A 24,214-nucleotide genomic window follows, 5' to 3' on the forward strand; every position below is an offset into this window, starting at 1 on the left:
AATTACTTTTTTATCTATTAAGCAGCAATACAATAAATCAAAGTTACAACGTGACTCTTTTTAAACAAAATTCAGCTTCATGTGCAACAGTTTTGCTGCTGTAAACTGTTTCAGTTTTTGTTTATTAATCGAATACTTTTCTATTTAATTCTGCATACACATGATGCAATTACTGAGATGTTGACATAAACAGGTCCTAAAATCCATGAGGTTGCCAAGACATTTAAACAAAGCTACGTTTCATTTATTTTCAGATATATTTGCTAATAATATATTAAAGAGTAAAAAAAACAAAAAAGTGACATACGATAACACAATGAAAGCTAACATCTTTATTATCAATTAAATGTTCCTCGCTAATACAGCGGTAAGTCTAAGGATTTAGAACGCTAAAATCAGGGGTTCGATTTCCCTCAGTGAACTCAGCAGATAGCCCGATGTAGCTTTGCTATACGAAAACACACCCACACATTATGAATTACAGTCGACTAGTTTGTTAACACAGTTATCATCATTAGACCTAGTTACCATAATCAGACAAGTCCCTTTTTGTGTTTTTTACTCACAATAAATTATGCTTATTATTTAAATGAAACACATACCATGTTTATTTCTTTAATTTATTTGCACTCACAGGAAATATTACGTTAAAGGATCTTTGATAATTAATAACACTTCCTACAAGTAAAGATTTTATTTCTACAAATTTTGATACGTTTTAAACGTATCATCAAAAATACAAAAATATTTACTTCTTGTCTGTAGCACTACCTATATAAACTACATACAAGAAAATTGATTGCAAAAATTACCTTACAAGGAAGTTTCTCACAGAAATGTGTGTTTTCTTATAGTAAAGCCACGTTGGGCTATGTGCTGAGTTCACCAAGGAAATCGAACTCCCGATTTTAGCGTTGTAAATCCGCAGGCCTCAAAGAAATGAAACCCCAAACAATAAACAGTTCTTCTGATAGTGTAAATGTGACTAACATACATAAATGATACTGCTGTTCATGACACACAATATGCAATCACCTGAAAACTGAGCTTAGCATAAGACAATTAGCACAATTCATGGGAAACAATTACTTTATAATGCCGGAAGAAACTTGGCACAGTAACAAAATACTTTTTATATCCTTGTATACAGTAATGCATAAGCTCTGTATTTACAACAGTAACAATACACACCTGAACGTTTTTTCTATCATTCAATGCAACTTTTACAGAAACTTTTACAAATGTAAAGATTTTGTTATCTCCATGCCATCTAAACTGTGGCTCATATTAGTCATAAAGCCATCAATAACTTTTATTCAAAGAAAATGGTGGTGTGTTTTATCATACATACTGTTTACTAGAATGTACACTGACTAGGCATAAAAAACAAAACAATTTTTCAATAAAACAACCCACATCAATCTTACTACATTTTAGTTATGAAAAAAGTTTGTGTATTTATGACTTGTAATAGTTTAAATCAAATATGACTAACACTCTGATATAGTGCCATACTGACAGGTGAGCTACAGTAGTGTCCTGAGTATATACAAATATAATGAGTATTTATCAACTGTATATGTTGAAATCAAATATGGTTAATAGTTCAGTATTAGTCTCAAGTGCCATACTGACAGATGAGCTATAGTATTGTGCTCAATATAAAAACAAATTATATTTACTTTAATGAAACACCAAACAATTTATAGATGTCTGCCTTAATTTATATTATTATTAAGGTCAGTTTGATAAGAAAGAAAACATAAACATACTTTTTAATGATTTCACACAAAATATGTGTTACACATCAGTAAACATATAATCTCTCTGACAGTATTACAATTTACATAAAGACATTTGTAAAGGCCATTCATTCAATCCATTGGTAACAAATTTGTTACAAAAAAAAATATTTGTTTTTCAATTGACTCATGAAAATCATATTTTGAATTAGCAACATTTCCTTTACAAATCACTTATGATTTTGATTTTCCCAAGAGGAACCTCAATTGAGGATGGATTAATAAAAAATCACACAAAATGACTTATAAAAAACATGCTTCAAAACTAGTGGACAGACAAAACTGAAACTACCATAAGAAATAGAAAATTGTGAGATACAATAATCTCTGGAATTAGTCTTACAAAACTAGAATTTTAATGCTTTGTAGCAAATTGTCTCAGATATAACTAACTAAGTATAACAATGAAAGATAAAAAACCTCCCAAAAATGATATTGTTAGTATGAACTTAAAAAATTTGGGTAAGTAATTCTACAAGAACTAACATTATCATCTGTAATTTTTTAACATCCAAGTTATTTATACTACAGTTGGGTTATGTTTGATTTTTGTTTTCACAAACTATACTTGCACTTCTGTTATACCATAAATGCTATATAATTACAAATAAAAGAAAATAATGTAATAAATGTTTATGATATTTGTAAGATGTATGGTGGGAATTATTGCTGTTGCTGTAACTAAGTCATCTTTGTTTAGGATTTAAAAGGATCTCCATTTTTAAGAATAGTAAACCAACAAGTATAAAACAGTAACAAATGAAAAGACAAAAACTTAACCTACATTACACTCAATGTGTTCAGTATTTAGTTACAACATACATAAACAAATATAAAAAACTATTAGCAAATATACTGATTGCCTCGCAGAACTAATAAAATCTGTCATGTTTACATGAGGGATGTTGATGTATACATCAGAGTGAAATCTGTACAGACAGAAACGGGATTTTATTTCCTCCACCCTAACTACACCAGGAGCAACATGCCTACATCAATGACTGCCAAGGACACTGATAAACAGATGACACTGATTATGGTTTGTTACAGTTTCTATTAAAAATAAACAGTTTTACACATTTCATAATACCATATATGAATCCAGTTAAACTTTTTTACTGCAGTAGCACTTTATGTACATGTGGACCAATCAGCTTGGTCAGTTTGCTTACCTCCCAAGTTTAAGATGTACTCATCCCTAATTTTGAACTATAGTCTGCAGGTAAGGCATCAAGCAAGCAGCACTCACTGCTAAAAAAGGTTTTATCTGGATCTTTAAAATGAATAAAAGAATTGATTGGCACACACAATTGAAAGTGCAAAGAACTATGGACCCTTTAATATGCAGCCTAACACGATAACACTCATCCTTGATTAGCCCTGTACAATTAAGTATAGCCACTTTAAGATCATCAACTGTCTGGAAGTATCATCCACACAGACTATCCTATATTTTTAGATCCATAGTTCCTCCACTTGTTACAGAAAAGTTAAAAACAATTAGAAATAATATCTTATCACTCTAAATGTCCTTATTCATTCATTTTCTTTTATAAGGAAGGTGAAGTCTAGTTTTCAAGACATATTGCCCTGCTTGGGTTATTTTATAGTTTTTGTCTTCTTATAAAATTTCTGTGAGGTATTCCTAGTGTTCTGATATTAGGTTTATTTTTGTTTTTAGTTTCCCACCAGGAAGCCATTCTGATTTTCTACTTCCTGTCTTGAGGTTTTGTAGTTTGTTTGTTGTTTAATTAGTCTAATTTCCAATTATCTAAAATTGTTTATTTTCCTTTGACTTCATGGGAAAAATATTTAATTTAAGTTTTAAAAATGTTTACTTCATTTTTGTTAAAATTATTCAAACAGAACAGAAAGAGCTGTTTTTCATATGCAACCAAGCAAATGTAGTTGTATGGTTAAGCTTTAATTTAATGACAAACTTATTACACTCGGGATGTGATGCTGTTTTAAGTTTATTTGATTAGAAGTTTGTATGTTTTTTCAACTATGCTCAGTGGAAACGAAACTAAGAGTCATGTGTGAGATAGCTACAAATGTTATTTCATTGCACTATTTACGATAGTGTGCATTTAGCTTTTTTATTATACACAGCTTTCCGAGTGCATTTTCACATTTCAGTTTAAGCTGTACTGTGTCTTCTAATAGGTATGTTTCTTGTCACATATTGGTGTTACATTTATGTCCAATAAGTCATGCATGCCTGTATACACTTCCCTTTTCTAAGATAAATGTTTCAGTTCAATTAACAGATATGCAGTTTAATGATAGCTGGATTAAAAATCTGCAAGTGAAGTTAGCCACAGAAACAACATAAAGTAAAGGAATGGGGAGATGTGGTTGTTATATCATGATTTCATACCCCTGTAATATCTAAATAGTTCCTGTATTTGTAAAATGAAAGTTAAAGGTCTGTTATAACTTGAAGAGATAGTTTATATCTAGAGCTGTTTTGTCCTGTCCTTAGATTCATCCTCATTTCCATAATAGTGAGATAGCCCTGCTTCTATTTTACTTAGGAATATCATGATCTTACTATTACAGCCTTATATAACTATTTAGTACATAATTAACATTTTAATCCAATAACATTTTGACATCAGTTTCTTTAATGTGCTTCACCTGTCTCTGTGCCAGTTTAAAACTGTAATTATTTTCAGTAAATGTATAATATTCTACCAGGTCTCAGCTTAATGTTAATTTATGCAATCAGTACAATAATGACTGGTACCTTATGTAATCAATACAATAATGACTGGTACCTTATGTAATCAATACAATAATGACTGGTACCTTATGTAATCAGTACAATAATGACTGGTACCTTATGTAATCAATACAATAATGACTGGTACCTTATGTAATCAGTACAATAATGACTGGTACCTTATGTAATCAGTACAATAATGACTGGTACCTTATGACAGACATTGGTTATTGTTCCTTTACTCACTGCTTTCATCTTCATCTCACATCCATGATCTTTCAACCACTGATCATGTGGAAATTAAGTGATTAAATATTTATAACCATAAATGTTATACTAGGCCAATCTTATTCTGAAACAGAAAAGGCCTTTCATTCAAAATTTCTCAATTGACATCCTTACTTAATTGACTAATTGATTACAGCACAATGTTCAAAACCAATATCATTCATAGATGCAGCTACTGTGGTAACACAGCACACAGTGCCACAAAAAGCAAGTGGGGTATCAAGCAATTACTTGAGAAAACCTTAATGTGTTCTAACCATCATGTTCTTACCTAAATGAGTTTTGTTTCATTTTTCTAATAAGATAAATGTTTGAACCTAAAGAGTTGGCTACCCTAAAACAATATTGCAAGGGGGGGGAACTGTATAAACCAACATTCTGAGTCTCACCCAATGATTACTGAACTTATTTGTACTACAAATCTAGATAATAGTATCTTATACACATTAAAACTTGTTGTTAGCTGGTCATACTATAGGAATTGTTGTTTGAAGCAAGTTAGTAATTTTATGTTTATAACAGTACCATATACTTACTATAAAAACTTCATCTTAATATTATATTACACAAGCATAGCAAAAAAACTAGACTAACCTTTATGTGTCATTCTTCCTTCAGTATTAAGACTTATGTAATTATGCATTATAATTCTAAAAATATAATTTAAAAGTATCAAGTAGAAAGTAATTTAAGATATTATTTTAAATCTTACATAAAGTACTTGTATAAATATAAGAAAAATATAATTCCTGAGGCACATTATGTGGGTTTGATAATTTATAACTAAATATTTAGAGGTTTCTTAACTTGTCATTTCATTAACAAGCTTTTTTCTGAGGTATTTCAGCTAATAATTCAAGAATAGCATTTAAAACCATGTAGAAGTTCTGTTAACCCTTTTGCTACAGGCTCATTAAATACACACAAGTTTGTCTACACATTTGCACATGTTAAGTATTTGCAATATAACTTTTGACACAGAAAGTGCATCTTCATAAAATTTTGTAGACATTTAGTAGAGATTACATTTGTTTGCATACAAAAAATCAGATTTTTTTAACAAAATAATTTTACTAAAGATTTGTTTGTGAAAATAGAGTCTGTTTTGTTACTGGTCTGAGTGCAAAGCAATTTCATGTTATGATTAAAAAAAATTCTTCATTCCAAAAATCTCAACTATTATTTGTGTAATCTCTAAAGCCTTTTAAATACATTTCAAACATTTGTTTTCAATAAGACTTCATACTTTAAGTTATTTTCTATATTCTAACTATGTCAGGTCTGTCAGTTGACCAACCTTGTAACCATCATAAAAAAATTAGGAAATAATTGTAAGTTACGTTGTTTTTCATGCTAGAATGACTACTTATTATAGCATGAAGATACAAATGTTTAGTGTAAGTAACTTAAGTCTCATAACACTATACATTTATTATTTTTTATTACTTGACCTTACAGTCATGTCTAGCTTTACATAACATAACATTACATGTTATGTATCTAATAATAAAAAAACTGACCTTTAGTCTTCCCTGTCTAGGCTGTGTTTCAGTGGACTAGTATTTTGCAATATATAGTCACATTTCAATTATACATTATATGTGTATATAGATTATTAATATTTAGAAATAAGTTATGAAACTTACTCTTCTTAAAATATAAAACAGTAAATCTAGAAGTAAAGCAAACAATTATCTCTTCTTGCTATGATCTTCAAACCCAGTTGCTGCTGCACACATGCAAGTTGCTAAGTCTTTTAAAATTCCGCACACAAGATATCAAAAATTTTTAAACATTTTTCATATATAAAACCTTTAAAATATTTTGATGTACACACACACACACATACATACCCATATATACACAGGTGAATAACCAAAAAATTGTAATTTATTAAGCTCAGTAACTAAGATGTATGAAATCAGATTTTTCTGCCTACCTTCTTGAAATCTTGTTTCAAAAGAACATTATGACATTTTCATAAATTAAAATGGCTGAGAAAACCATAAAAGGTACATTATAAGCTGTTAAATGGTTATTCACATATTATATACTGCAGTAAGTGTATACAAGGGACTGTTTTAAAAAGCAAAAATAGATGAATGAGGTCACTGTTTGATTCAGTACACAAGCCATATCTTGGCAAAATAAAAAGATACAATGTTCTTATTTTAAATTCTAGCTTGATGATATTAGTAATTTGAGTTCCTAATTTGTATGAAACTATAAACTTAGTGTTTTCATATCACAAACATCTAATTTTAAACAGTGCTGCAATCAATATACCACGACTCACTAAAATCTATATTTAGATGTCTTCTTTTAATATTCACTTTTAAATTAAGAAATTAACTCATACATAACATAAAAATTTGAATTATAATCTACAATTTGATTCCAAATTTGTTAACATAAATTCATAAAATAGTAGTTCAATAAAATTTTAAATGCAAGTCAACAAACATGATGACATGGTCTTTGACCCATGATGAAAGGGTCATGCAGCTTATGAAAACTTTTTCATTAATGCTGCAACATTATTGAAAATGTTTCTTCAACATCCTGAATATAAACCAAGGATACACAAGTAGAAAATGGACTTTAATTTATCACAACATTTTCTTTCAAGAATTCAGTCAGACAGTGGTGAATACTACAGAAATCCTTTTCAGTGAATCAAAATATTATTGCTATTATTGCTACATCTTTACAAATTTCTTACCAGTTAGTTAAAATCTTTTATCATTGGACCAAAATTACTATTTTTTACTCACACTTTTAAACATGTTTAATGCCATATGAAAACAAATAGCAATGCTCAACCTGTATCATGTTTGACATTTTAGTATTTCTTCTTAGTAATAACATGACACATTCAGCAAATATTTAAAAACAAATTTAAACTGAAACAGATACATCAATTTGAAAAGTTAAATGCCAGAAAATGTTACCATGTATTTCATTCTAATTAATCAAAAATAAAATCAGGTATGGAGAATACAAAATTAAGGTTAATCCAACTGTAAGTAGGACGTCTAAGTACATAAAGTTTATTCTCCAATTAGACAACAAGCATTGTTTGATGTTAATTTTTTTTTAGGTTTCTTCACCTTAAATTTATCAAGTAATTGTGAATAATTTTTTCCAATTTGCAAAATATTAAAAGTTTTACTCGACAATAAAAGGAAAACATTGATGCAATTAATCTTCACAGAAGTAACTTGAAAATCTAATACTTTTATCTCCAATAAACATTTTTGACATTACAAAAGCAGGTGTGACAAATACTGATAAAATCTCTTGCTTTAGATTATTACAAAATTTGAAGATTTAAGCCTGGTGTTCCATATTTATCCTTATATTCATTAAACAAGTTCTGAAGGTCTTCCATATACCTACTGTGAAGGCTATTAACTTCCTCATCAGTTGGATTCTCATTCTGTTCAACTTCAATAGGTTTTCCAACTATGATGATAAAGAAAAGAAACAGTTTATATCAGGCCCAAAATAAGTGATCAGTTATCACAAAGTCAAAAACAAATACACAACACTCTTCAATGCAGCAATTTCTGTGCTGGACTCTAGGTTCTGGCCAAATTAAGTTTTGTAATATAGAAACTATGCAAACAGAATTCTTATCATAAACTTACTTGCTGTGTATTTTTGTGTAATAAATAACTTTAATTATTAAATCCATGGAAACAAAATGTCTTGAACATCAATAATGTAACTTCCAGGAGGAAGTAAAGGCTTAAAACTGTTTTGAGGATGAATGAATAATTGTTTGGAAATTTTCAACTTTCTAACTGAAATCTTATAAGGATTCCTGAACAACTTTAAGTTGATATTTTAATTAAAACACAGATAAACAGTTTATTTGATATCATGCTAAGGTTAATATCTTTTTGCACTGCATACCTTTTACCCCCCAAAAAATATTTTAATTGGAAAAATTGATTATTTTCATAAAATTTAAAATATATACAATTATGTAAATATTTAAAATAATTAGATAGTTGTAATAATTAAAAATAGCAATACATAGCTGCATAATTAGAAACAATAATGTGGATCAATTAATTAAGCTGAACAAACTTGAATTAATCAAAAATGATAACGGCACTATTTTGATTACTGGATGGTTGGGATAATCAAAAACATTAATAGATTATTTTACATATCGATTAAGTTGTCCAGCATTTTATAATGAGCAGAAAAGTGTTCCATGCATTATAAATACATATATTTAAAGTCTCTCTAAAGTTATCACTTTCTAGGTCATATTAAAGAATATTAAAAGGCAGCAAATAAAAACCAATGACATACCAACAGTTGTCACAGGTCTCCTATATGGCAAGTAGCCAACATTGTACTGAAATACTCCTCTTCCATAGAAAAGAGGTGGAGAAAAGCCTAAGCGATGGGTTAGTTTATCCTGCATTTTTCGAAGCCAAGACCCATCAGGATTGTTAACCTGATCAAATAGATCATTTTCTCCAAAACAAAAGACTGGAACTAAAGGAACCCTAAATATAAATATACAGAAGTTAACAGTAGATGTCAGATCATACAAAATTTGTATTCCATCTATTTTTTTTTTTTACTGTTCATAATTTATGTCTTCTTCAGACATTTTTCTTAGAATGGTTACAGTGCTTTCTTCAAACTTCTATGAAAAATTAATAGGAATGCCTCTAAAGTTTTTGATTATTTTCAAATGGGACTCAAAACTGAGCACTTCAAACTGTCTCTACTTGAAAGCACCCAAGTTTGGGTCTTGTGATTCTGTGTGCTATCCTATTAATGAGAACTCTAAAATATTTACATCAATTACACAATAGTTTTTTTTTACAACCATTTAAGTTAACTACAAGGGTTACCCTTTAATATATAAAAAACAGCTAATACTAACCCATGTCTAAGGGCCAAACGAACAAATCCTTTTCTTCGTTTCAGAACAAGGTTAACAGTTCCTGGGTGGGCATCTAATGCTTCAACTGCACCACCAATTACAAGGACCAGAGCATTACCCTTTCCTTCCTTTGTTAACAGCCACTCAATACTTTCTTTAGAAACGGAGCAAGCACCTGCAAAGACAGATCAGTTAACTGTTAATCCATATGTGACTAATGTTCCTTTTAAACCATCCTCTCATAAAATAAAAAAATATTTTCAATCACAGATAATAACTTTAGTTTACACATTAGATGTGAAGGTTCTTTGCAAATTTAGAATCATTAGTTTCATAATATTGTGGAAGGGAGCAATTCCTACAAATGAGAAGTTTACCATCAAATTTTAACAATCAAAATTAATCAAGATTTTATAAAACACATCAATAAATTATATACCTTTTGTTTTTGAGTTAATACTAAAATCAAATGTAAAATTCATTGCATGACAGAGATGTTAAATACTAAATGATTAGTTCTTATAAAAATACCATTTACAACAAATAATGTTTTCTAACAGTCCCACTTCACTGTGATTATACTAATTGTAATATTTATTGTAATGGCATGCAAGGATCAACTGAATCATAATGACGATTTACTGATGTATGGACATTCAGCATTCTTAGTCATTCTTTTAACATTACTTTGTTAAATTATCTTAGTGTTACTCTGTTATATAATTGGCATGTTTTTGTTCATAAAGTGTAAATGCAAGGAAAACACAATCACGATACTACCGATGATCAATACATATATAAAATTCCAAAGAATATTTTCACTGAGTGTAGAAATACTGGTTGAAAATTGTATTTTCTATACAAAGTTGTAATAACCTATGAAAAGCATGTATAAGAACATGAAATTTTGATCACTCTTAGTTCTTTTAATCTAATGAACTTTTACTTGTAAAACTTTGGCTCAATTTCTCAAGTAAACCATATTTTTTTAAAGTAAAATATCAAATATTTATTTTTTTGCAAATATCAACTGAATTATTGTTTTTCTACTTGAAATTATATATTTAATAACAAACACAGCTTGGTACTTATTGGAATTTGGTAATCAATAAATCATTGTACTTATTGAGCAATCACATTAAACTAGTTGATTCTCCTCATGTTAGACAAATAGTAAGAAAATAGGTAACAATCTGAAGCATGTGTTTCAGTTAGTTGATTATTTTCATGAGTTGCGACATCAGTTAATGTAACTGAACAACCTTAAATTAATAAAAGACAATGTTTGAATTAGTTAGATAATTAGAATAAATAAAATGTTATTGTAAATACCAATTTCAATTACTGACTTATTTTCATGGCATTAATCAATTTAATTGTAGCATTGATTATTCTATTAACACTAACCTATCTAATTGTAATTTTGATTAACAAGGCCATATTTGGGGAATTTTGCTTTGACCCAATTTTTGTTGTTGTTGCCATATTTAGGGTTATTAAGTATAAATATGACTTTTCTTATATTCAAAAATGAGTGACATGCATCTGTATGAAAATTCACATACTTTCAGGACCACCTCTCTCACATTGATTTTGTTCTAACAAGAGGTATATTTTATTTTTGTAATAAATAACCCAGTTGAGAAATAAAAAACAAAATTATTTCAAACAAGGATGTACAATTCAAATGTTTGTTTTATAATGCATTCATTATTTTCCATTGTGATATAATAGTTGTGTATACATGTGTTTTTGTACCTAAACATTATTTTAAAATCATAACAAAAGCTGAAGAATAAGCCTTACAAACCAGATTCAAATAGTTCATTACAAATTTAAAGCACTGTGATTTGTATGATATGGAATTAATAACATATTGTGCATTACTCACACGTGAGTGATGAGGTACGTTACCACAAAATGATGCCATTTGTATACATAAGACTAGGGAGTAAAAGTATTAATGTGTTATTAACTAATACTAATACTCACAGGTAACAGACTGTTAATCAACCAGCTCTGTTAGCAAATATAATTTGAACTTCATATAGCAGTTTCTTTGTGTTTTTTTTTGGCTTCATGTAGATGGTGGGACAGTATGTAGTATGTATGTGCATTATTCACCGTGCAAATTTGCTGAATATTGGCAGGCAATGAGACAAAGGTACTTGTACCAAGTGTGGCAATAAGCATTACATACATTTGATATTGATTTCATGTAATAAAAACTGAAATGGTTGCTAAAACACAAACTGTTTGTCCAATTGCTTATCCATTTAAATGGAATCTTTCTTTTTTTTGAAGAGGGAGAGGGATCCACCACTTTTCAAAGTTGTTCAACTAACTAGTTTCTTATAAATACTTCTAACACAAATAATCCAGACAGATAATTTAGTTTTACCTACAGAAAACAGTGCATCAGTTGCTAAGTGCTCAATTACCATCACACGAGTTTCTTTTATTAGAGGTATTTTAGAATATCATAATGTCTGAATGTAGAACAAACATGTACGTTAACATTTTCTTACACTAAAAGTGTATTTCTGAAAGGTACTTATCTTTTTCACACAAAAGGCTATCTCAAGTGTTGACTGCCTTCTAAGCATTGCTAAAATAATTTTAATAATCAGCAAACCAATACTGTGACATTTCTAAATATGTAAATATCATGTGATTACTGTCCACCAATATTATTTTGCCACTTACAATGGTGCAGTTCATTCCCTCTGCTATTCTCACTCAATTCTCACTTTTGAGAACTGAAAGGTAGTGGAATAAAAAAAACATCAGCTTTAGTGGGGAGGAAGGATGGAAAGTGTGCGAGATAAGGTAAGTACCTATAAGGAATACATTTTCAGTGTAAAAAATGTAAACTTTAAAAAGACTTTCTTCTTCTCCCACTAAAGGTTAGAGTTGCATAGTGCAAAGATGAAGGACCAGTGTAGATGCACAAAGAACAAATTAAGTGGAAAGCTACCACCCAGAATAAATGGGTTTGTGCTAAGAGATGAAATTGTAGCACATCTGTGGGCACTGCACTACTTCTGGAAAAGGTAAGCTCTACACTCAGGAGTGAGGAAAGTAACATATAATGGACATAAAAGGTAATGCTTGCACAACTGTAAGAGCACTAAGAGGGTGTGAGCTGTATCAACATATAACAAGATTTAAAAAAAATGTAATAATAGTAGATGGCTAAAGTATATGGATTATGTGAACAATTTCCAACAATGCTAACCATAAGTGTCATATGTCAAGCAACTGTAATTATGAAAGAGAAGCAAGCAGCCCAGTAATAGCTGGAAAAATTCCCAAAACCATCATGGGAGCAAAAAGTACAACAAAGCAAAACTGACAATACAAGATCTCGGCATTGCCACGACTCAACTATTAGAACAGTGAAAGCTAAAACTGGTATTACAGGCAATGTCATTACTCAATTAATGGTAAATACAAGGTAGACATCCTGTATCCAGAATTATGAGGAGGACTTCTCCAACTTGATTAGAAAACTCACCCATGCTGCTTCCTGTAGAAGCAAACATGTGTGATTCATTAACTGTAAATGAGAATAAATATCCAGAAACAAGACTTACTGAGTGAAGATGACAAGCAAACAATTTGACAAAACACAGAGTTGAAAAGAGGGACTGAATGGCAGTGTCCTGAGCTGGAACACTTGACTCTCACGCATGAATTAAAGAAACTTACATGACTCTGGAGCAATGGTAATGTAAAGATAGGCATCAATCATGCCAAATTTGGTCATCCATTCTTGGGAAAACATCCACCAAAGTGAGAGAGAGGGCTCCATGGTCAAGCAAAGAAGTTCCAGAAAGGAATTTGGCTGGGACAATTCTATAATTGGTATCCAATCACCCCTCGTTTTGGTGAACAAAAAGAGATGAGAATAAAAATCTTAATGAGTGAGAACCAGCTGCTCATTAACTCCTTTGTATAAAGAGGTCTTGAACACCTTTGGAAAGACAACTGAGAAAAGAGAGATCCTAAGGAAGGAAGGAAGGAAAACAAGGAAAGGGAAAGAGCTTACAGATCTGTTGTGTAGTGCAGCCACACAGTTGAGAAGTGGAGCAATCTAGCACCCACAAGATATTAAAACATATGCTGTGCCACAGATAATTCATTCATGTATGAAAATGGATACAGCTACAATGAGGATAGTGATGGGAATACACTGAGAAAGGCAAAGGCCAGAATGAGAAAGAAGGGCAGGAAGCCAGGATAGGCAAATCCTGGTAGGTAATTGGAGGACAATACAAACATGTAGATAGGGAGGAACATAACCTAGCTCCATAAATTTGTGATCCTAGAAAATCTGGACAACTCTGAAAAACAAGATCATGCAGAAAAGGGCCCTTTTGGAGATCTCACAGGGAAGAAAGGGGAGAGTTAACACCTTTCAGTAAAACATTTCTCTCTAATAAGCTCAAACAGCAAAGCAGCCAAGTATTGAAGGAAGGTTTAGAGTTTGATAAACAATCCATGGTGACCCACAGGAGGGTTCTGAGCTCTTTTTAAAAGACATCAAGAGATTGACAGAAACCCTCAGACATTAACTAGAGGAAGGAAAGGTAAAATAAATGTGAGGTCAAGAAAAGGCAAATGCTGGAAAAATACACTTTACTGAAGTGGATGAAAGCCCAGGCTTCAAGCCCAACAGGTGAGGAAGATATAATCTAAACTCTGAAAATCCAAAAAGGAATCAGAGGTATGATTATATGTCAAGGAACATCATACTGATCTAACAAAAGATGGAGATAAGGCAGGCCTGTATCAGACTGTAGTTAATTAGAAAATATCTGAGAAAGAATAATAATGTTGAAATGAGGAAAAATATAACTGAAGGTGGACTTTCACCTGATAAGACACAGGAGGAATCACAGGTTAAATGGGAAATACCTAAAACATGGCATACCTGACTGACAAGTTGTAAGAAGGGAGAAAGAAGTGAAATGTCCTGAATGATGTAGATTGTGAAAGATCAAATAAAAGGAAGATATTGGAAAAACAGAGTCCAAATTTTCTTCCTAAGTAGGGTAGGCCTCTTCAAAAATGTGGTCAACTAGATGAGCAGAAGAAATCACTGGCCAAATGGAAGGCTAACTCCCCACAAGCCAAGGCTTGTACTTCTTCATCAGATAAAAGTTTTGGGAAGACTTGTCATGCATGGTGTTGTCTATGATAGAAATATCATTGTCCACCACATTAAATCTCAAATTCATATAAACAATGTAGAATCCAGGAACAAGAATTTAACCAAATCTAAAATTGCAATTTTACATTTAGGAACAAGTGCAAAATTTAAAAAAAATTCTGAGATTAAGCTTTCAATGAAAAAGTAACAAAATAAATCAAAAATTGTAGTCACATCTAAACCATGCCATGTAAACTGAGAAAGTGGGGACAGAGCAGGAATAGCAGATGGAGCTAGTTATGCCATTAAAGGTGGCACAATACTATTGGTTAAGAGTAGTCACATGATAGATACGTGTTCAGAGGTGGTGCCAAACTGGTGGGGTATAAAGACTGGGGTGCTGATTTCTACAATTGTTTTGGGAATGCTCAGAGAGTAAGAGCAGATAAGTCGGTTTTGGAAAAAAGCAAATTTAGAGTTCGTTTCTTGTATGTTTTCATGACAATTCACAGGTGAAATCACTTGTTTGAAAGCTATGAGAAATATTTTCTTCAAACTTTTGGAGGTGTTAAAAGTACTAAAATTTTCCCTTGATCATTATTACATGCTTCTGTATGAAGTTTCAGGCATCTTCCTGTACTGACCACAGTTCCTCTTTAGATTTCAGCTACATTTGCCTTGTTTCTTTTAAATTAAGATAGACTTCAATATTGTTTCAAGAAAGGTTTCATCTGCTTCCTTTCCATTTGGATACTGATTTAATGCATTCATGTTTAAGATATTTATGCTGGAAAATAATTTCTTTTCTCCCCTTACCTGTTGCTCAGAAGGAATAGCACAGTTAATGAATAGTTTTGTTTAAATTAGGTATAATCTACAACTCTTACTAGTCATGGCTAAACAGCCCCATATGTGAATACTATCCTCCCCCATGCTTGTAATCTCATTGCTCCTGCAACAAATGTACTGACATCTACTTGTTCCAAAAAATTCAAACTTTGACACATCAGACAAAGGTACATATAGATTTTGTAAACAAGTCTCTTCTGTATGCTACCTTTTCAAAACAATATATTCTTACCACAGTGGTATCTTGAAATTCTGTGGTAAGATGGCTGCTCGATTTACATCTGTCAGAGTTAAATAAGCCCAAGTTGATTAACATTTGACTGGGAAACTTTGAATTACCTTCATATATCTTTTCAGCTTTAAGTCTTGTTATATTTATCAATTTCACTACAACTTTAGATTACTTTTAGAACTTCACTTTTTGATATTTTTATATCACAATATAAAATCATTGTGCTACACCTTATTTCATTTCAGTGGATATTGGAGCCATGTTTCATGCTTGAATGTAAATTTGTGTTTGTTTGTTTGTTGCTTCTTTGTTTAATAAAAGGAAGTAACTAATAATCAATGGAAAATTTTAATACTTTTTATTATAGAAAATTGCTAAATGCATGAAATGTTGTTTAATGTTGGAAATTAATTTAATGGTGACACCATTTGAACATGTAAATATTACCTGCCTCACTTTTTATAAACATAATTGTTGTCAGTTCAGATATTTTTATTTCTCATTCTTAAAATTAATTTAATCCAAACATGACACAGAGTATATGAATAAGCTTTAGATTGACATTATTATTACATTTCAATCTCCTGCCCAAGAAACTAAAGGGTAGTCTTAATTTATACACAGAATTGCATAATTGATAAATGTGTAATAATTGTTGTCATTGTTTTGTTGATGATTATTTAAAAACTTCTACCAGTATTTTTTAATTTTCAGAAAACAAAATAATGCTTGTAAGAAAATGCAAAAACATCACAAAAAATGTCTATACAAACAATATTGAAGAGATCATGTAGATACTTGTTCCTACAGTACTAGATAAACCATAGTGTAACTAATTCTTTTGTATAAAGTGTATCTAATTTCACAGTTCACTGATTAAACTAGATATCAAAGTCCATTTGTTCTGTTCAACTGTAAGATAAGTTCTAAAGGGGAACCACTTGACAGAAGACTCTTATCTATGTTTTATCTACAGAAGTTAAAAAAAAAAAAGTTGTGCCCCTAGTAACAGAGCTAATGCAAGATAATTTTAACTTTCACAGGTATTGTGTACTAGGTTCACTGAAAGAGAAAGAAAATAATATATGCATCTTCCATGTTAATTTTATACAAATGGCAATATTTTTATGGCTTATATGCACTTTTATGGGACTATTTTCTTTCTGCCCTGGACACATAATGCCATACACTAATTAATTATACTTCTCATAAGACATTAGTATTAGGCCTAATATAAATGTTCAGTCCCTTATGACTAGCAAAGTTAACTAATTATGCTTTGCAAGATTAGAAATGGTACTCGCAATTTAAAATTGTTGATGTAGCAAATGATTTATGTATAGTGTTCTGACTATTAGGTGTTTGTTGTGTCCTAGCTGGTCAGATAAGCTCTATGAGGAAAAACAACTTTGGAATCAAATACAAAAATGTACTGTAGAAATATATAACATGTCTTATGACAAACAGTCAATTATAATCATGCTTTGCCAGATTAGAATAGGCATTCATACCATAATAGCACGAGGACTTTTTTTACTGGAGGCATTATTAAATTTGATGATCAATGTAAACTGGGTTTTATTCACAACTTGTTATCAGCTACACCTAAGACAAATACTGGAAATAGGTGTTCATCTTATAACTTCATTTAATGACAAAACTAACTAAATCAAGATCACTAGTGAGAAACATTTCTGTACAACAGAAATTACCTAACACTTGCAAGATTTACACAAACAGCTATTCTGTAGGTATCTTTTATTATAATAATGTTCACAACATAAGTAACAAAGAATTACATTCTCTAACAAATGTAAATCACCATCACCTTACATATCTTTCACCACTGACCACATATTTACTGATCATAATATTGCACTTCATAATAATGTTTTGACTCAAAATGATCAAAGGTTTAAATGCTTGGTAAAAATGACACAAAACAAGCAACTAGTTCATCACTTAATTATATTTAAAGAATGGATAAATAGTATTTAAGACACAAACAGGTTCATTACTAATAACAATGAAGATATGAATAAAAAATAGTATTACTGAATATGTAAATTTGCCGTACAGTAAATGTGTTAGATATGTGGAATTTGCATCACCTGACACACTTAGGATGTGTTTTACCATTATACTGTGCCACTTGAACAGCTAGTTTTCCCACATCATTTGTTCTGTTGGTATTAAAAAAACTTCAGGTAGAGTTTTAGGGAGTAAGCAAGATTTTGAAAATTTTTGAACTATGGAAGTCTGGAACATACATACATTTAAAAATGTGTACTTCTAAATTTCAAATGAAAACCATGTGTTTAAACAAAAATATACATCCATACATCTTCATTCACACAAATAGTAACAAACATATTTAAATTATTGCAAAAATGTTATTGCATTGCTTTCATCATGATAGGAATTTTTCAGTTTCACTACCAACTTTGAAGTACCCACATATATTAAACATCATTGACATTTGTGATAGCATTAATGTACAATTTATTTAAGTTTGAGTGTGGGTTACATGCTACAACATAAAATCCTCATGACAAAATGTTAAAAACCATAAAATACATGAAGAAGTTAGTTACGTAGAAAATACAATGTACCCTGTTCCCGGCAAAAACGAGATGTTAATGACAGTGTATTCTGTTCACTATTAAATATAATCTAAATACTAAAAGTTATGATGTACTTCTACCTATATTCTGTACATGGAATGGGAAATGAGCAACTAGATTCCATTGGATAAATTCTATTTTTTAATTTACATCCTTGTTTCTGTTAAGAAACAGTCTCTCATGATATAAGAGACTGTTTAGGGTTTTTCATGATTTGTGATGATGAGAAACCCACTTTGTTAACCTGAAGATGACCTAAGAAGATCAAAAGATTGTTTTCTGCTTTAGTAGTAAAAGTTTTAATACCCATACCAGCCATCCTGAGATAATGTTTAAGGTTGTTGTTTTTTTAATTATAAGAGAGTTAGAAACAAATGATTATTGGAAGCTGTGTTTGCAACTCACTGATGTTGATAATATAGCCAACAGATGAAAGACAGTCACATTCGGAAAGAGAAGAAAGATCTAATGATTAATATAGGCCTAACAGTTGATACGTGTAAGAATAAGACTAACAGCATTGAGAGAAATAAGAAAAATAGTTCATTTCGGCAAACAGAGTTCTAAAGTAATTAAAACTGCCTGTGTGGACTTTAAAAAAAAAAAAAGACCTAAATACAAAAAACAAGCAGACAATTTTAGAAGTGTAGGACACATCTGCGGTAACTATGAAAAGTAAATGAACTATGCTCAGATAATCTGACAATAGAGAGAAAAATAGTATGGTTTATCAAATGAAATTCTAAGGCAATTCAATAGGCCTAAATTGATTTTTGATATGAAGAAAAGAACTATATAGTGTTTATGATATGCCTATGATCATTTATAGTGTAAATTTGTTATACACAAGTTTAACTAGTTTGGAATATTATTTTTAAAACAAGTGAAGTGGGTGCTGTTCCTTTTTTTCAAATTTGTCACCAATAAGTCACAGACACTTACTGTACAAATACAACACAGTATGCATCTATACTATTAAAAAGTATAAGTAAAAGCCTCTAATTGACAACTGGTGAATATAAATCTTAAACATCATAGTCTTAAGTGTTTCTCTGAATTCAAATTTATTTTTTCCCATATGTCATAACTTAAGTAACATAAAATGCACAGACATTTTAAGAAGTACTATATTTCTAGTCTCAATAGTTCCTTACCTGAGCAAAGAAAAAGTTCACGGTGAAATGGAAATAAAAACTGACCTTCCAAGGTCAGCAGGTGGGGCTTAATTTGAGGAAATACTTCACTAAAATTGGTACCTTCAGTGGCAAAATTACAAAATGCTCCTGCACACATAATCCCATGTGGGTGGTAACCCAAAATGTAGTTTTTGTTGGGGTCAAGTTCTGCTGTCTTAATAAGCCTAATGGGAAAATAATCTCGGAAATATTTCCATATTCTCCAGTTTCTTACCCACTTCCAAGGTCTGCCACCTTTATTACAAATACTGTGATCATAAGCAAACCACGCTGCATATAGAATTGGTAAATAATACAGTCTTGTGAACAGCATAAAAATACATAAGAGTATTCCAACAGCACCAAAAAAGATAAAACTTGAACTGTAGTACAATACTGCCAAGGTCTGTAGCCGACGAGCTATTGGAATACGAAGTGGGGCAAATTCAATTCCCATAATGTTCATTGTTGTATCTTTTCTGCAAAAAACCAAAACCAAAAGTTTGTTGTTGTTTTTCTACTTTTTGAAATGTTAACTAGTTAAACTAATTGAGCCTGTTTTTACTAAGAACACATAAAGAAGTTAATATTTATGTTATTACTGTCTCCACAAATCAGAATATAATTTTGTAATAAAACAGCCAGGCAATGCTAAGTATGATGGAGTTAGGATAAGGGACCCATCAAGTAGATCCATGTTAAGCAGTAAGAGGATGGGCTATTGCCCACCCATGCCTATATTACTGCTTTATAGCTTACTGATTACATACACATGATTCATAGTCAAAACATTTAATATTAATATATAGTACATGGATGTCATAATGAATAAAATGCTACTCTGGAAGGTAAGTCTCAGATAGCTTTTAGTCCATGACCCAGTACACCTCTAATACAATTACCACCTAGTATTCTGATGTTTAAGTATATTAGCTGTGTATTTTGTTAAATTATCCTATTTTCTTTAATAGCTTGGCTACTTTGCAAAATAAAAAGTAGTTTTCTTCCAAGAAAAATATATCAGGTAAAAGTATTAACTGATTATTATAATAATATCTGCATATACATGCAACTCCTGAAATTACCCATAGGTTCAAATACATAATGTACAAAATGTTTGGACTTCAAAATCGTAGACTTACTGAAAGGACAAAATACACATTAAAAGGTTCCAAGTGCAATACCATGACATAAATCATCTTCATATATAGCTATATTTCTCTCAAGCAACATAATAGCTCATTGCAAATAATATTTAAGGTTCAATAATTAGATATGATACTATGTTACCATTTATTGATTATTAGCTGTGTGACAAGTGTTTGTTACATTTTTACAGTATATTACCAATATACTGATTATTATAAAAAAATACTTCTAATGTTTAAGCATTACAAAGTACAATATTATGCTTAAATAAAATGTTTAGTTAATAACAGAAGTTTAATTCTGAAGTAGTGTCATTTTTTTTGTGTAATAGCATCATTTAAAGAAATATTGTCTAGAGAAACTTTTCACATTATGAGATGAACAAGATAATTAATAAAACTAGAATGTTGTTGTAAGTGTTAGAAATTATTTGAGTTATGTACATATGAATTACACTGAATTTCTTTAGCAGAGTTAAACGAATTATATTAGTGAGTTTGTTAGTTCATTTGTTATTCTCAGCCACATAGTCAATTCAGTTTTGTGAACTGAGTATTTATCAGTGAATTGCTAGATACACAAAAAAGTGCTATAGGTACAAAAAATTAGTGACTAACATATGTGAAATTAGATCTACAGCTTGATGAATGTTGTATAAAACAACATTAACACTGGTATTTATAAAACATACAGTTGAAGAAATGAGGATTCACAATCATTAAGTGGGTTGAATTCATTTTCTTTTTTTTTACCCAATACTTCACCTAACAACATCATTAACAAGAAAAGATAATATGCATAAGAAATTACCATTGTGGTTCTCCACTAATAACAAGGGTCAAGTTTGACTGGACTCCATTAATAACTACTTGTTTATTCTCATCCAACCATACAACAATCATATATTCCAGCATTTGCACAACCTACATTTTTCTTGTTTAATCTTTTGCATACACCTCAACAAAAACTTTTGAAAGTCTCCTAAACCAATCAGGATTTGTTCTTCCAGGACATTGCATTGTATATTAATCAGAAGAAATTTCACTCTTGTGAATTCATGTAATTTTATTTTACATTTCACTACATTATTATGAACACCTTTTTATCAGGCTATCCAGAATGTTTCCCATTAAAGAAGTAAAACTAATTCATCTACAACTTTTATGAAAACACTTTATACTACTTCCAAAATAGAAATTACATTAGCAACTTTTTAAATCCACAAACATTTGTCCAATATTTACTGGACTATCAAAATAATGAAAAGTTCACATACCTGATTTCTGACATCCTCTAACTCCCCCCCCCAAAAAAAAAAAAATAAAAAATTGTCAGATGCTTTATTTCTAATCAGTCAAATCTTTCTTTTTAGCAGCCAGGAACTAACCTCATGATTGAGGTCAATCTAATAAAATGCTCAGTCAAGAATATTGCTAATATTCTTTGTTGCAAAAAACAGAGCATTATAAACCTCACTGTTTCACAATTATTAACAGAAACCTTACCATTGGTATCCTTTATGACAAAATATACTTAAATATCCTTACTGATAGTTTTGACATTATCAGACAGCTGTTTCTCATAAACCGTTAATGCAAATAGGTTACAAGAAATTCCAAATTTTCTTTTTACATCTGCAGTTTTTCTACTCATTGAAACCACCTTTACTAGCTCTCAAAATTAGCAACTTCATGTAAAAACATCAAGTATATGACTGAAGAAAAAAAAATACTGTCACAAGAAAGATAATTCTAATTGTTTCTCATTTGAATAACAAAAACTTCCATACATTATGCAAAAATTAAATTGCCTATATAACTATACTATTTAACAACCCTTGCACACTGCCTTACTTGACAGATCAGATATAATCATGTTTAGTATGCCTGTGTAATAATTTAAGGCAAATATAGAAGTTGATATAGTTCTCCACTGTTTAGAAGCCATCAGTTGGCAGATGTGTTATCCAATGAATGATTATTATGATTTCAAAAGCTTTCGATGCATGCATGAACCACATTCTGTGATGTCATCTATCATGGCAGCATAAGACAGTTCAATTTGTTAAAGGTAATGATATTGGAATGGTTTAATATCTATGTTGAGCTATATCTGTATTTATATTTGTATTTACTATAAAGTAACCTATTATAGCAGCAGGTTAAACTATAGCAAGTTATACATATGTGAAATGAGTGAATGAGTCTCAATTTTAAATCTATGTATTTGTAATTATGCATATACTATTTGCTACATTCTGTTTTTCTATATAAATAGTATTTTCCACTTCAAATAGCATGGTGAGAACTGGTTGTGAAATAAGTTGATAATATAAAATCATTTATCCTGTTCGAATGCTTCAGTACCTACTAGAATGAATGATTTTTAGTACTTGTGCATGCTAAAACTGAAATATCATTGCTTGATAACATAGGAACTTTGTCCTTTCAAAATACTGATTGAAACTTTTTTGTGACCAGGCCTTTAATACGTTTGATTTGAGCCCCATGATGATTTCTTAATAAATACATCTATGTATTTTAAAAAACAGCTACATAACATCTGGAAAATTTATTGATAAGAATTAAGCTAAAAATCTGGAACTGAGCATGTGCCATACCTAGTTCCAGATTTTAGTTCTGGTAAATACGTTCAGTGGAAAATAAAAATAAGAACTTGTATTAAATTGAATATAAATATTTATCTTTCATGTGCATAATATGTTACACAATATATAGTATTTATGAATATTTCATAGCTTATTTTTAAGAATCCTGTATTGAAAGCCAATACACTCATATTATGTGGAACAAATATCAGGTAAAGCTGTAGTGATTACTCTTTTACAAGAAACAAGAAGAGGGTTCGACAAATATATAAACAATCGGGGCTAGATCCATTAATAATTTTTTGCTTTCTTAACAGTAATGTTGATAAACCTTCCAAAGAGATTACCGATGCTCTATAAATTGTACAGTTCAAGAAGTTGGATATTCTATCTTGATTTATGAAAGAAAGAAAGAAAGAAAGACTTGTTAAGTGGCAAGTTTTTTTGTAGAACACAAAAGGTTACATAGAAAAGGTTGAAAGCTGAATGCTTTTTTGCACTAATACTTAGTACATCTGTAATAAATTGCTAAATTGAGAAATTTTGATCATTATTCGCAAGTTTTTCATTAGTATTACTAAGTATTTTGAATTACAATTACAAAAGGTAGATTTTATAAGAGATTCAGAAGTTCCATTAAGCAGTGGTTCACAGAAACATTTCAATGGTTCACATGATAAAGAAAAATATATTTT

At 30.4% G+C, this 24,214-nt stretch overlaps 1 protein-coding gene across 13 annotated transcripts in view; it reads right to left on the reverse strand.

Moving 5' to 3' along the window:
- Positions 1-317: 317 nt before the first annotated feature.
- The window catches only part of LOC143243970 (2-acylglycerol O-acyltransferase 2-like), a 30,768-nt gene continuing 6,871 nt past the window's right edge, over positions 318-24,214 (reverse strand). For 10 of the 13 annotated variants that reach the window (XM_076487867.1, XM_076487868.1, XM_076487866.1 and 7 more), the window contains 4 exons: positions 19,742-20,241; positions 9,728-9,902; positions 9,142-9,341; positions 318-8,280 (listed from right to left, as the gene is read on the reverse strand). In XM_076487867.1, the coding sequence (XP_076343982.1) occupies positions 8,129-8,280; positions 9,142-9,341; positions 9,728-9,902; positions 19,742-20,228 (1,014 nt within the window). In that variant the 5' untranslated portion in view covers positions 20,229-20,241 and the 3' untranslated portion in view covers positions 318-8,128. The remainder of the gene's footprint in view (positions 8,281-9,141; positions 9,342-9,727; positions 9,903-19,741; positions 20,242-24,214) is intronic. The other 3 variants (XM_076487871.1, XM_076487872.1, XM_076487873.1) reach the window with 2 other exon arrangements.

The sequence above is a fragment of the Tachypleus tridentatus genome, chromosome 2 (genome assembly GCF_004210375.1).
Source record: "Tachypleus tridentatus isolate NWPU-2018 chromosome 2, ASM421037v1, whole genome shotgun sequence".
Lineage (NCBI taxonomy): Eukaryota > Metazoa > Arthropoda > Merostomata > Xiphosura > Limulidae > Tachypleus > Tachypleus tridentatus.